The 13,723-nt window shown below is 25.8% G+C and overlaps 2 protein-coding genes across 2 annotated transcripts; one reads left to right on the top strand and one right to left on the bottom strand.

Annotated features, from left to right (window-relative positions):
• Positions 1-4,973: 4,973 nt before the first annotated feature.
• LOC126846205 (uncharacterized) lies at positions 4,974-6,284 on the bottom strand. The gene is made up of 3 exons (XM_050585457.1): positions 6,139-6,284; positions 5,583-5,745; positions 4,974-5,238 (listed from the first exon to the last, which is right to left on the bottom strand). Exons 1-3 carry the CDS (start codon positions 6,220-6,222, stop codon positions 5,084-5,086), a joined length of 402 nt encoding a protein of 133 aa, XP_050441414.1. The 5' UTR covers positions 6,223-6,284; the 3' UTR covers positions 4,974-5,083.
• A 4,819-nt stretch (positions 6,285-11,103) lies between these two features.
• LOC126846884 (uncharacterized) lies at positions 11,104-12,610 on the top strand. The gene is made up of 3 exons (XM_050586734.1): positions 11,104-11,219; positions 11,838-12,000; positions 12,328-12,610. Exons 1-3 carry the CDS (start codon positions 11,136-11,138, stop codon positions 12,480-12,482), a joined length of 402 nt encoding a protein of 133 aa, XP_050442691.1. The 5' UTR covers positions 11,104-11,135; the 3' UTR covers positions 12,483-12,610.
• The last annotated feature ends 1,113 nt before the right edge of the window (positions 12,611-13,723 follow it).

The following is a 13,723-nucleotide window of genomic DNA, read 5'->3' as shown; positions in this document are numbered from 1 at the left end:
TATACAGAAATGAAAAATAAAATAAAATTCTACTTGTACATGAGTGTAATAATTAAGTTTGCTATTCAATTCATTAAACGTGTCATTATTATTAAAATTGCATATTTGCACAAGTATCTAAGCAAGTATATTAACTATTTATAAATCATATAAACATATGGATGTCTTAAACGCACATGTGTTTATAGACGTATTCTTAGCATTTTACAGAAAATAAGATAGAAAATAATTGTTGCAATTTTATAGCATTAAAAAGTAATGCAAATTTATTGTATTATTGCACCAAAAAAACATTTAAATTGCTCTAAAAAAAAAATCAGAAATCAACATTTAAACAAAAATGTCTTGTTTATTAGTTATAACAAAATTAAAGAGAAAAAAATATATATTTTCCATCTGATGATCCATCTGATGTAAGATACTCATTTTCTTAGAATCATGAATATTTTGAAAAAAGGTTCTTTTTTTTATACTTATAGGTACATATTTTACTATATTTTTTAATACTTAGAACATTTTTATTGTCATCCCTTATACGTACGAGAAGAATAGACTAAGTTTTTTCTAATAGGAACATAATATGTTTTAAACGCCCACCCTAGGTGGAGTGAACTACTCTTTTCTCTATTTCTCATTTTTAAGTGTAGTTTCAAAACAAACAGAGTTTCTAAATTAAAAATTGAATTAATATCAAATACTTTTGTTTTATTTCTTAAATTTAAGGGCGAAGGTGTGTTTTATTGGAACGTAACATTTAGTACTTAAAAAAAAGTCATAATATATTGTTTTTGATTCTTTCGAAATTAGTTTGATAACATAAATATAAGGTTTAATATTTTACATAATTCAGTAACTAAAACAAATATTACACCCCAAACGATTTGTCCCATTGTTAAAGTAATTTGAACATTATTATATGAAACCAACGTCAAACGTATGAATTTCTACTTTTTTAATTGCTGTCTTTATAACATTATTTTCTTAACATTTTTTTTTTGTGTCTATGCGAGCTTAAGTCATAAACTCACAACAATTCCAAATCAGATATACTATTTTAAGTTTTGTTTACACAGATGTCTTAATATTTTTTCCAGCTGCTATATTATTTGATTATCCATAAAAAATGTTTATTACCTTTCTAATAGAACCCCGTGTACAAATTACAGACAGTGATTATTCATTATCTTTTTTAAAATTAAATATTTGTTGTTATGACTACATTATGTGGTGCTTAAATTTAAAAATATACGTTTTTATACTAAATCAATAAATTAATAAATGTATTGTCCACCTGACAATAAAATATATGTTGGAAAAAGTATTAATATATATATATTGAAAAGTTTAGTAAGATGCTTTAATATTTTTTAAAATCAATAACATATCCATGTTAAAACAGTTGATACGACTCGGCAGCTTATATGAAGACCAATAGATTTACTTTCAGTCCAGATCTTAGAAAAAGTAGTCTTAAAAAAAATCCAACCTCTTATCAATCACCAACACTATCTACCCAACTTCTAGTTCAGCTTCAGATCAAGACACTCATATATCATAAACTTATCGAGTAATCGATCATATAGCTGAGTCTCCCGAACAAAGCAATATTGCTCTGGTGTTGTTTTGAACTCGGCACAAACATTCGATACAGTTTGGCACGATGAATTGGGAACCACATCTTAAGGAAAAGCGAAAACAGCTTAAAAATCTCCTGCATACGATCAAAACTCCGTGTAAATTTTACTTAGTTATTTTACGAGTAGTTAACGAGGGATTTACCAGGAGTGACAAGCATGAGATTACGCACATCTTTACAATTGTTTACACTTGTTTGCAATCGAAAATAATAATAAATCACAAGATGACAATATTCTCGAGTCAGACATACTAATTTGAGTTTTATTCACACAAATGTCTTAAATATTAATAAAACCACATGTACAAATTACAGACAGTAATTACGCATTGTCTTATTTAAAATATAATATATGTGTTATGACTTCGAGTAACTCTTAAAATAACTAATACATGTCAGTATACATAAATGAATTCAATTATCCGTCTGAAATCAATATGCTTGTTATGAATTATCGCAACAACCTATGTTTGCTGAAAGAGGGAAAACAAATAGTTAACGATTCTTAAATTTGCACACAATGGAAAAAATCGGTGTTTATTTAAAAAAAAAACTATCTATTTATTTTATTTTTAAATGGTTTTTAACCTTTTTTAACATGTTATTTTTAGATTATGAAAATTTGTTGGTTTTTTTCTTGTAACCATTAACCTAACCATTATCCCTGACCGACTAATCGCGATCCTCCCATCTTAACGTTAATGCCTCACTGTATGTCATTGCTTCCGCTCTAATTTGTCTATAGTCTGCACAAAGTTTTACACCAAGGCCTTTTTTGTTGCATAGATGTTTAAAAAGTATACCATATAGACGTAAATCTATAACAGCTAAAACAAAAATGTTTAATTTAAAAATAAATAATATATTATACTTTTAAGTTTACAATATTGTCATCATAAGAATATAGTGTAGCGCGGTTGTCACCTGAAATTCAATGCTTCACAGTTTCGCATCGAAGATAAAAATAGTATCATTTTTTGATAAATAAAGTTTAGTTAATATTTACTTTCTTTTGTCAATGCCAAATTATTGTCCTGGAAGTATTTTCTTGTGATATTAACATCAGTTATGTTTTTCCCCATATACACCAAGAAATTGTTAACTGTAATAGTCCTACTTAAAGATTTGCCCAACCATTCTCTACAATCATCGAACGAATCTTGTAGAGTCTGAAATTGTTTTTTGTAAATATCAGTACACGTCTTTATTAAATAATCCTGATTGTTTAGGTCATGATTAATTTGTCTGTTGCTTACAATTATAGGCGTTGCCTTATTATCTGCACATTTAAAACTTAAATGTATAAGTCGTGATTTCAGTCAATATCTTATTTCAATTTCTAGCAGAAATCAATTAAATTGACCATTAATTAATAAAAATTATATTTAACTATAATATTGCTATGGAAAAATAAATATTTTGTATCCACGTAAATTATATGAAATATAAAATGAAATGTTAAATTATTTATAATGATAATTTTTTTTTAGAAAATGTCACGTGCTAATTAATAGTTAAATTAATTAAATATTATGTGTTTTTTGGGAGGAAATATGAAAAAACATTTTTAACAAACAATAGGCACAATAAGTATTTTTTAACATGAATATTTATGATAAAGCTTTTAATAAGAAGTCATTAATCTAATTTGATTTATCATAACACTGATATATAACTTTAAAATAATAGTTTAAACAAAATATTAATAATTACATAATTTTCATCTTCGGTTTCTCCCAGTATGGAATTAGCAGCTATGATAAAAAATAAAAACAAAATAGAGGACTTGAAGAACATTGCATTGAACGATAAACTAAAGTTACACTATAAGACAAAACGAATGTTTTTACCATACTTGAATGCCTGTTTTATATAGAATTGAAAAACAAAATTATATGAATAAACATATACGTCAAAAATTATGATTCCTTTTAAACATTTTTAGATGTGGCAATATTGTTGATATAACATATTTGCACATCTTTATAAACAAGTACCTTCACAAGTATATTTGTTGTATATTATAATTATATATACATATATCGATGTGTCTATCAAATAGGTGTGTAAGGGAATTGTTTTATAATTATACAGTAAATTAATTTGAAAATGCGTGTTGCGACATCATTACCAAGGCTTGAACCATTTAAACCTATTCGCATTAAAAAGTGATTGAAATTAATTAAATGATTGCAACAAATATAACTTTAAATTGCACTAAAATGGCCGAATCAACACAGTAAGAAAGTATTAAAGTGAGGTGCAGCGTTTACAAATTAGCTTCAAAGCGTTTATTTTATACTGGTTTTATCACTTTTATTTATAATAATTTCTGTAGACCTGTGACCTCTCCGTGTCCCCTTTGATTCCATTATGCCTCGACCCTACTGTACTGGTCCTCTCGGATAAAACCACTTGTTTTTTTATGTGAGTAATTGTTATAATTTGTATGACACATAGTCCCACAAGTCCAAGTGGAAAAAAATGACTTTTTATATAGGAGTAAACTAATAAGAGTTTATGACGCTGTAGTTTTTATAATTTAAAACATTTTTGTTTGCATACTTGTTTGCATACTTGTTTGCAATCGAAGTTAATAATAAATCACAAGTTGACAACATTCTCGAATCAGACACACTAATTTAAGTTTTGTTCACACGGATGTCATAATATTTTTTTTTAAAACTTCTATATCATTTGAACATCCATATAAATGTTTATTACATTTTTTGATTACGTATTGTCTTATTTAAAATTTAAGACTATGTGTGGTTTTTTGTGAACCTTTTCAACGTTAAAACATTTTTGATAACCAATACTTATACTACATTAACCGCAAGACAATTCTTACTTAAAAAATATTTTTAAAAACTAGCAAGCCGATAAAATAAAATACAAAATTTCGGTCTCTGAAACCTTTGAACCTTATTGAGCTGTTAAAATTTTCGAAAATCATGAAAGTATTGATTACAAAAAAATTGTATTATTTAAAAGTTATCAAATCAGGATACCATATCATATTTAATGTTAACCAAAGTTTTAATTAATAATTGGATTTTATAATTAATATGTATATTTTTAAATCTCTTAGGCATCATTTAAACACATCTTTCAATAACATATGTAATAATACAAAACTTGTTACCATTCGATTAATTTGTATTTTAGTGAAAACCAGACTCTGGTTATTAATTATCACAACAAATTATATTTGCCCAAAGAGGGAAAATAAATAGTTAACGATTCTTAAATTTGGTTGAGATTTATCAAAAAAATATGAAATTTAAGACACATTTTTTGTGATAGATAATACTAACATTGCACACAATAATCGGTGTTTACTTAAAAAATAAACGAATTTAATGGTGTCGTACAATTACATTTTATTTATTACATTTTTAATTGTTTTTTAACATGTTCTTATAAGATTATAAAATCTTTGACCGACTAATCGCCATCCGCCCATTTTAACGCTTTAGCCTCATTATATTTCATTGTTTCCGATTTAACTTTTCTAAATTCTGCAAAGAGTTTTACATCAAAGTCTTTTTTGTTGCATAGGTGTTTAAAAAGTGTTCCATATAGAACTAAATTTATAGCATCTAAAACAAACATTTTGAATTAGATAATAAATAATATATATTTGTAAATTTACAAATTGTCATCATAAGAGCAAGGTGTAGCGCAGTTGTCACCTCAGTTATCGATGAAACACTCAATTTTAACTTCGATGTGAAGTCAAAAAGGTATTGTGCTTACAAAGATGTGTATTTATTTTTATAAATTTGTCTCTGGACTGACGATATTTCTAAAATAACCGCTGAATTCTGCGGTCAAACTATTTTTTTTTTTTTTTTAATTCCCAACAAAGAGGAAATTCAATACTTCACATTTTTGCATCGAAGATAAAAATAATATTAATAAATTATATTTAGTTAATCTTTACTTTGTTTTGCCAAGTCCTCTTTATTGTCCTGGAAGTAATCTCTTATGATATTAATATCAATTTTTTTTTTCCCCATATACACCATAAAATCGTCAATTGTAATAGTACTACTCAGAGATTTGCCCAACCATCTTCTGCAATCATCGTACGAATTTTTCAGAGTCTAAAATTTGTTTATAAATATTAATAGAATTTATTACAATAAATATCCTGATTACAAAATTTAAATTCTTATATTTTCATTTTTTATCTATTACGACGACGTTTTTAATCACGAACAATGCAAATAATAACCGTGATTAGTTTTCCAATCATTATGAAACATTAAAACTTATTATTAATGCTAATAATAAGCAAAAAAAAAATGGTATATTTCATTTATTAATAGGTTGTTTACAGACTAATTTAAATGTTTCATATTTTGGGTTTTAACCCATTTTTTGAGTTGCAATTAAAACGTTTATGATATTAAGTTGATCATATATAATATTTATCATAAAGATTTTGTATTTAACGTAACACTGACATAAATTTAAAAATAAATGATAATAATTACTTCATTTTCATCCTCGGGTTCTCCCAGTACACAATTAGCAATTACGATACAGTATAAACACAAAATAGAGAACTTGAAGAACATTGTGTTCAATGTACTATAGACTGAAGTTAAACTGTGAGACAAAACAAATTATTTTTACCTTCTTTGATTGCCATTTTATATAGCGGTGAAATATAAAATAAAATTATACGAGTAAATAAATATGTCAAATAGGACTGTTATTGAATTTTTCAAATGAATTATTATTTAAACTATTACTATAACTCATTATAAGTTAAACTGCATGTTTACACAAGTATATTGTTGTAATATACAATAAATATTGAATTTATTTATCATAAGTATTTTATGAAACTGTATGCACAGAATAATTTGCACCCATGTATAAATTATAATATCACAAATATCTTAAAGAAAAGTCAACACATATATTACTCATACTTGAAGAACATTGTGTTGAACTATAAACTACATTTACACTGTAAGACAAAACGAATGTTGTTTGCCATATTGGAATGCCTGTTTTATATATGAATAAATAAATACATAAAAAATAATGGTTCCTCTATTATACAGTAATAATACAGTAATGTAGTTTGAAAATGCATATTGCAATATCATTACTTGGCTGGAACGATTTAATGCTATAAGCATTAAAAAGTGATTTTAAATTGATTCCATTATTACACCAAATATAACTTTATATTACACTAAAATGGCCTAATAGTCGCGGTCGGGGCAGTTTACTGGGTTATAGAAATTATTACAACTGAAAGTGATATTATCACTTTCGCATAAATGCTTCAATGTGCTTCAGTAGTATGTATTTTCAAACCAGTAAAGTCCAAACCAAGCACATTATAAATCAGCACAGTAACAAAGTATTTAAGTGAGGTGCAGCGTTTACAAATTAGCTTCAAAGCGTTTATTTTAAACTGGTTTTATCACTTTTATTTATGATAATTTCTGTAGATCTGTTACCTCTCCGTCAAACTATGCTTTAATCTCATTATGCCTCGACTCCACTTTACTGGCTTTTTTTATTGTTAAAATTTAAAAAAAAACGTAAATGGTTTACTACAAATAAAAAGCAAAAACAAATTACCGTGCAGAAACCTAATATTGACAAATTTTCAACTAAAAGGTCCAAAAATTACGGCTAAAAACACCAAAAACCTTGCACCAACCCATAAGGGGTGGGAAATGGTTAAATTGTAAATTTTTGACTATTGACGAATATTGACACAGCAATCATAAATATTCCCTATGAGTTTCAACTCGATCCGACCATCTTTCTCGAATTTATAGCCAATAAAAGTTAAAACTTTAAAACTCGTATGGTTTTTTTTTTTTAAATCAAATTTTAACTGTAAAAAGGTAAATGTTTATACAAATTTAACCTCGTTAGTATCAACTAGATTCCATTTGTGATTTATCGAGTTGCAGTTTGCTACTCGAAGGAATTGGTCTAGCATTAAAACCTTAAAGTGTGCACAGATACAAAAAAAGACCACATCATTGTAAAACCAATAGCATCGCTGCTTCAAATCGAAAATACAGATATAATGAGGTACGAATAGGCGTAATTATTAAAATTTAAAACATTTGTGCTTGCAATTGAAGGAGATAATAAATCACAAGTTGACAACATTCTCGAATCAGTCCTAATATGTTTTTTCAACTACTATATCATTTGAAAATCTATGAAATGTTATAATACATTTTTGATAAAAACCAGGTATACTTACAGATAGTGATTAGGTACGCCTTGTCTGATTTATAATTTCCTATTTGTCTGATGACTAGTTTTTTGTGTACCTACTTTTTAAAAGTTGAAACATTTAAAAGTTATTAAATTGGGATACAAAACCATATTTAATGTCATATCGTTATACATTTTAAATTTAAAATCCAATGATTTTCATTTATAATTGCTTTTTTATTTAAAATGTTTGCTATTTTCATCATAATTAACCTGTTTATTTTTTAATTTTCCAGTCTTCATTCAAACACAGCTTTTATTAACACAAATGTAATGTTACAAAACTCGTTCCCACTCGATTAATATTAACAACATTTTTAGATGGATAACATCAACATAGCACAAAATATAAAAAATAGCAATTTTAATGGTGCCCTAAAGTTAATATTGATTAATTATTTTTGAACATGTTATTATTAGATTATGAAAAATTGTCTGTTTTTTTTTCTTGTAACCATTATCCTTAACCGACTAATCGCGATCCTCCCATTTTAACAATGTAGCCACAATGTATGTCATCGATTTCGTTCTAATTTTTCGATATTCTGAACAGAATTTTACATCAAAGCCTTTTGTGCTGCACAGGTGTTTAAAAAGTACACCATATAGACCTAAACCTTAAACAGCTAAAACAAAAATATTAAATTTAAAAATATACAAAATATACTTTTAAGTTTACAAATTGTTATCATAGGGGCATTGTGTAGCGCAGTTGTCATCTCGGTGGATCGAGGGTTTTTAGGTCTAAAAAATAGAGAATTGATGATGTAAAGAAAAAAAAGGTATGGTACATCTTTAATTTGTATAAAAGCAAATGAGAAAACTCCCTTAATACAATCTGCTTCGCAGTATCGCATTGAAGATAAAAATAACATTGTTAAATAATAAATAAAGTACAGTTAATGTTTACTTTGTTTTGTCAAGGGCTCTTTATTGTCTTTGAAGTAATCTTTTATGATTTTTATATCGGATTCGTTTTTTCCCATGTACAACAAGAAATCGTAAATTGTAATATTAGTAACTTGAGATTTGCCCAACCATCTTCTACAATCATCGAAAGAATCTTTTAGAGTCTGAAATTGTATTTGTAAATATCAATACACGTTATTACATTAAAAATTCCGTTTATAAAATTAAAAAACTTATAATATTTAAACTTATTTCCCATTAAGAATTTTTTAATCACTAACAATTCATGTTTTTTCCGTAATTAATTTTGCAATCATTACATAAAACAAATAACTAACGTAAAATTAATTTTTAGGTCACAAAATATTTTGTATCCATATGAATTATATAATTAAATGTTAAGTTATTTTAACATTTTTTTAGTGAACGTTAAAAATATTCCATACTTATTATTAGTCAATACAAAATCATGTTCTTTTAAATTATTTAAAAGGACACCTTTCCGTCTATTTCTAAGGAGTAACTACAGGAATTTTTTTGCAAAATAATTATACCAAATAATATGTCACTATTCGAATATTAATATAAAAATATTTTTAACTAACAATGGATATAGTAATCTGTATTTTGACCATATATAAAATTGATCATAAAGATTTGAATTTAAAGTGTTTAAGTTAAAAAGATTTAGCGTAACACTGATATTTTTTTTTTAAATTAAAAAGAAATTGTAATAATTACTTCGTTTTCATCTTCGGGTTCTCCCAGTACAGAATAAGTAGCTATGATAAAAGATAGTATCAAAATAGAGAACTTGAAGAACATTGTATCCATTGAACTATAAACGGAAGATAATCTGTAGGACAAAACAAAAGATCTTTTACCATTGAATGTCTGTTTTATACAGAATTAAAAGAAAAAAAAAATTTTAAAATTAGTACATTATAAAAACTATGAGTCATATAAAATAGATTAGATGTGTTATTATTATTAAAATTGCATATTTTCACATCTATATAAACAAGTACCTACAGAAGTATATTAATTGTTGTAGCGTTTCTGAGTATTTTTTGTAATTTCACAGAAGTGAAGTATTGTATAAAACTGTACGCACTGAATAATACATTTGCACGCATATATAAATAACAATATCACAGTTATTTTAAATATAACCATACTCATATGCACTGAGCAAGCTATTAAATACCATTGCTATGACTCATCTCCCCCCTTTTACAAAAACTAGTTAACAGAACAATTTTCGGAGGAGATAATTATATAAGATTAATGTACTAAAAATGTTGATTGGTCGATAAACAGTTTCGGACAACTATTTTTAAAACTATAAGTGTTTAAAAGTTAGGATGACAGGGGAAGTATGGTTAAAAAATGGGCGCAGTAAAAAAAAAAAATACTGCACTCCATTTTTCCTCCTGCCCTAAACTTAAAACTTTAATAGCTTCAAAAATAGTTGTATAAAATATTAAGATCATATTGTATAAAAACGATATGGAAAAAAAAATGTAATTTCTTATTAAATCCTATGAGATATCACCCTGTATTCAATTTAAGATAAACTTAGTTTATATTATTTACCTTTATTAAACAAATAAATTTACAAAATCTTCTTAGTTATAAATTTCCTTTCTCAAGCGGAATTCGACTACAAGTTGAGGGACTGCATATAACTCGACTAAGAATTTGACTTATCTCTCGATTTCCTGGACACTCAGCTACTGGACGGAGACCAATTATCAGTAGACTGTGCAGATAAGTTTCAATCCAAGACCCTTTACAATAATTGTCCAATTATCGACGCAACGGTGGTTCCCAGGTCTGCTATTAAGGAGTCGTAACTGGGTAACCCCTATTAGAACATTTAAAAAATAACTGTAAAATTAGGTAAATTATCTATCAAGCAAAAAAAAATAAAATAATTAAGAGGACGCATGAGGAAAAAAATGAAGAATGAGTCATAGGCATGTAGAAACTTGCTCAGTGCATATGTGTTTACTTTAATTTAAATATTTGTGATATTATAATTTATAAATGAGTGCAAATTATTCTGTGCATACAGTTTCATAAATTACTTATGATAAATAAATTCAATATTTATATATTAAAACATTATACTTGTGTAAATATGCAATTTAAATAATAATGACTCATTTGAAAAATTCAATAACAATCCAATTTGACATATTTATGTACTCGTAAAATATTTTTTTCTATTTCACTGCTATATAAAATTGGCAATCAAAGAAAAGAAAAATCATTTGTTTTGTCTCACAGTTTAACTTTAGTATATAGTAAATTGAATACAATGTTTTTCAAGTTCTCTATTTTGTTACTATATTTTATCATAATTGCTTATTGTGTACAGGGTGAACCCGAGGATGAAAATGAAGTAATTATTATCATTTATTATTTTTAAATTTATGTCAATGTTACGCTAATCATTTTAGGTTAAAAACTTTAATCCAAAATCTTTATGATAAGTATTATACATGGTCAAAGTACGATTTTTATACCTATTGTTTTATAAAATAAATTTTCAAAACTGTTATATTTGATTATTATTTGAATCGTGACTTAATTATTTAGGTTAAAACAATTTAATATCATAAACATTTTAATTGTAACTTTTTTCGTAAATTAAATTAATAAATAGTAAAATTTCTATCAACCTTTGATTAAATAATAAATTAGTCAGCAAATTTGTAAGTAAAAAATGTACTTTCAATAAAACTGTATACGTTTTTTAATCAACTAGACATTATTTATAAAATTTGTAAATAACGTATATGTTATTTATACAATAAATGAATAGACAATTTCTTTTTTGGGCTAATTATTAGCATTAATAATAAGTTAATAAGTTTAAAAAATTATTCACAGTTAATACTTGAATTGTTCGTGATAAACATGTCTTAATAAATAAAAAATAAAAATATAAGAATTTAAATTTTGTAATCGGGATATTTATTGTAAAAAATTCGATTGATATTTATAAAAAAAATTTCAGACTCTGAAAGATTCGTTCGATAATTGTAGAAGATGGTTGGGCAAATCTCAAAGTATGACTATTAAAATTAACGGTTTCTTGCTGTATTTGGGGAAGAACATAACTGATTTGAATATCATAAGAAATTACTTCAAGAACAATCCAGCTACCAGGGAAAAACAAGGTAAACTTAACTATTTTTTTATTTATCATTTAATAATATTATTTGTATCTTCGATGCTACACTGTGAAGCAGTTTGTATTAATGAATTATTGTCATTCGCATTTATAAAAAATAAATATGTGTTTGTGCTATTTTTTCTTAACAACACCGAATCTAAATTAAGTTTTTCCCATACCCGCTAACTATTGTAATACTTGTGTAATACTGTGCGACACCATGTTTTTATAATAACAATTTCTAAACATATATATATATATATATATATATATATACATATACATATACATATATAATTATTTATTATTACATTAAATATTTTTGTTTTAGCTTCTATAGATTTAAGTGTATATGGTGAACTTTTTAAGCACATATGCAAAACACGTGATGTTTCTGTAAAAACCTGGGCATTATATATGAAAGTTAAAGCGGCAATAAGGACACTTGAAGAGGCTATATTGTTAGATTGGGGCGATTACGATTAGATGGTCGAAATAAAGTTAAATGTAAACAAAACAAATTTTTTAAAATTTTTTTTAGTCTTATGTTCATTGTAACATGTTAAAAAATGTTTAAAAATTCAATACATCAAAACTAATTTTAAGACACTATAACTGCTATTTTTCAAATAAAAACCAATTATTCCACAAATTGTGTCATGTTTTTTTATGCATAAGGAAAAAGTATAATAGTCTTTAATTCAAATTAAAATTACAAAAATTGATAAATTTTTCATTATTGAATTATCAAGTACATATAAATATGTAAAATAATAGTAAATAATATCACAATAAAACTTAACACAAGACATATGTGTTAACATATGGTATACTTGATTCGAAAAAATTGTCAGCCTATGACTGGTTACTAGAGAAACCTACACAATTTTAAGCTAACATAACAAGTGCTCACAAAAAAACAAAATTTAAGTAAATTTATGTTACAAATGGAACATTTTATAAAAGCAAATTTAAAAAAATTAAGCACAGTAATAGAAATCCGTACATTATATTTTTGACGTTTGTTTGAGAAAAAGAAAGTATAATTAAATTCCTTATAATGTAATAAAAAAGGGATAAATTATTATTAGGTTCACTACACTAGGGTAAACTATTTAGAGTAAAATGTTTTTTCAATTTACTAATTTATGTAAAATATTAAACTGAATATTTATTCCATCCCACTAATTTTGATTTAATTCAATTAAAGAAATAAAATAAGTTTTTATTATTTACCTTTATCAAACAAATAAATGTACAAAACCTTCTTAGTTATGAATTTCCTTTCTCAAGTGGAATTTGACTACAAGTTGAGGTATTACATATAACTCGACTGAGAATTTGACTTATCTCTCGATTTTCTGGTCACTCAGCTACTGGACGGAGACCAATCATCAGTAGACTGTGCAGATAAGTTTCAATTCAAGACCCTTTACAGTAATTACCCAATTATCCAACAATATAGAGCATGCTCAACGATGGTTCCCAGGGCTGCTACTAGAGAGTCGTAACTGGATAACCCCTATTAGAATATTAAAAAAAAAATTGTAACATTAGATAAATTATTTATCAAACAAAAAGAAATGAAATAATTAGGAGGGCGAATGAAGAAAAAAATGAAGAATGAGTGCATATGTGTTTACTTTAATTTAAATATTTGTGATATTATAATTTATAAATGAGTGCAAATTATTCTGTGCATACAGTTTCATAAATTACTTATGATA

Source organism: Adelges cooleyi, unplaced genomic scaffold, assembly GCF_023614345.1.
Source record: "Adelges cooleyi isolate 19-005CV unplaced genomic scaffold, UGA_ACOO_1.1 ACOO_flye_CR_arks_rails_tigmint_CR_PRNA_108, whole genome shotgun sequence".
Classification (NCBI taxonomy): Eukaryota; Metazoa; Arthropoda; class Insecta; order Hemiptera; family Adelgidae; genus Adelges; species Adelges cooleyi.
Note: the sequence above shows the minus strand (reverse complement) of the source record. Positions and strands in the feature narration are given on the sequence as shown.

Excerpts from the sequence above, each read along its gene's own strand:
- LOC126846884 (XM_050586734.1), top strand. The coding sequence starts at position 11,136 with ATGTTTTTCAAGTTCTCTATTTTGTTACTATATTTTATCATAATTGCT. Across the intron at positions 11,220-11,837 it reads AACCCGAGGATGAAAATGAA|ACTCTGAAAGATTCGTTCGA; the intron begins GTAATTATTATC and ends AAAAAATTTCAG. Across the intron at positions 12,001-12,327 it reads AGCTACCAGGGAAAAACAAG|CTTCTATAGATTTAAGTGTA; the intron begins GTAAACTTAACT and ends TTTTTGTTTTAG.
- LOC126846205 (XM_050585457.1), bottom strand. The coding sequence starts at position 6,222 with ATGTTCTTCAAGTTCTCTATTTTGTGTTTATACTGTATCGTAATTGCT. Across the intron at positions 5,746-6,138 it reads AACCCGAGGATGAAAATGAA|ACTCTGAAAAATTCGTACGA; the intron begins GTAATTATTATC and ends AACAAATTTTAG. Across the intron at positions 5,239-5,582 it reads AGAGGACTTGGCAAAACAAA|ATGCTATAAATTTAGTTCTA; the intron begins GTAAAGATTAAC and ends TGTTTGTTTTAG.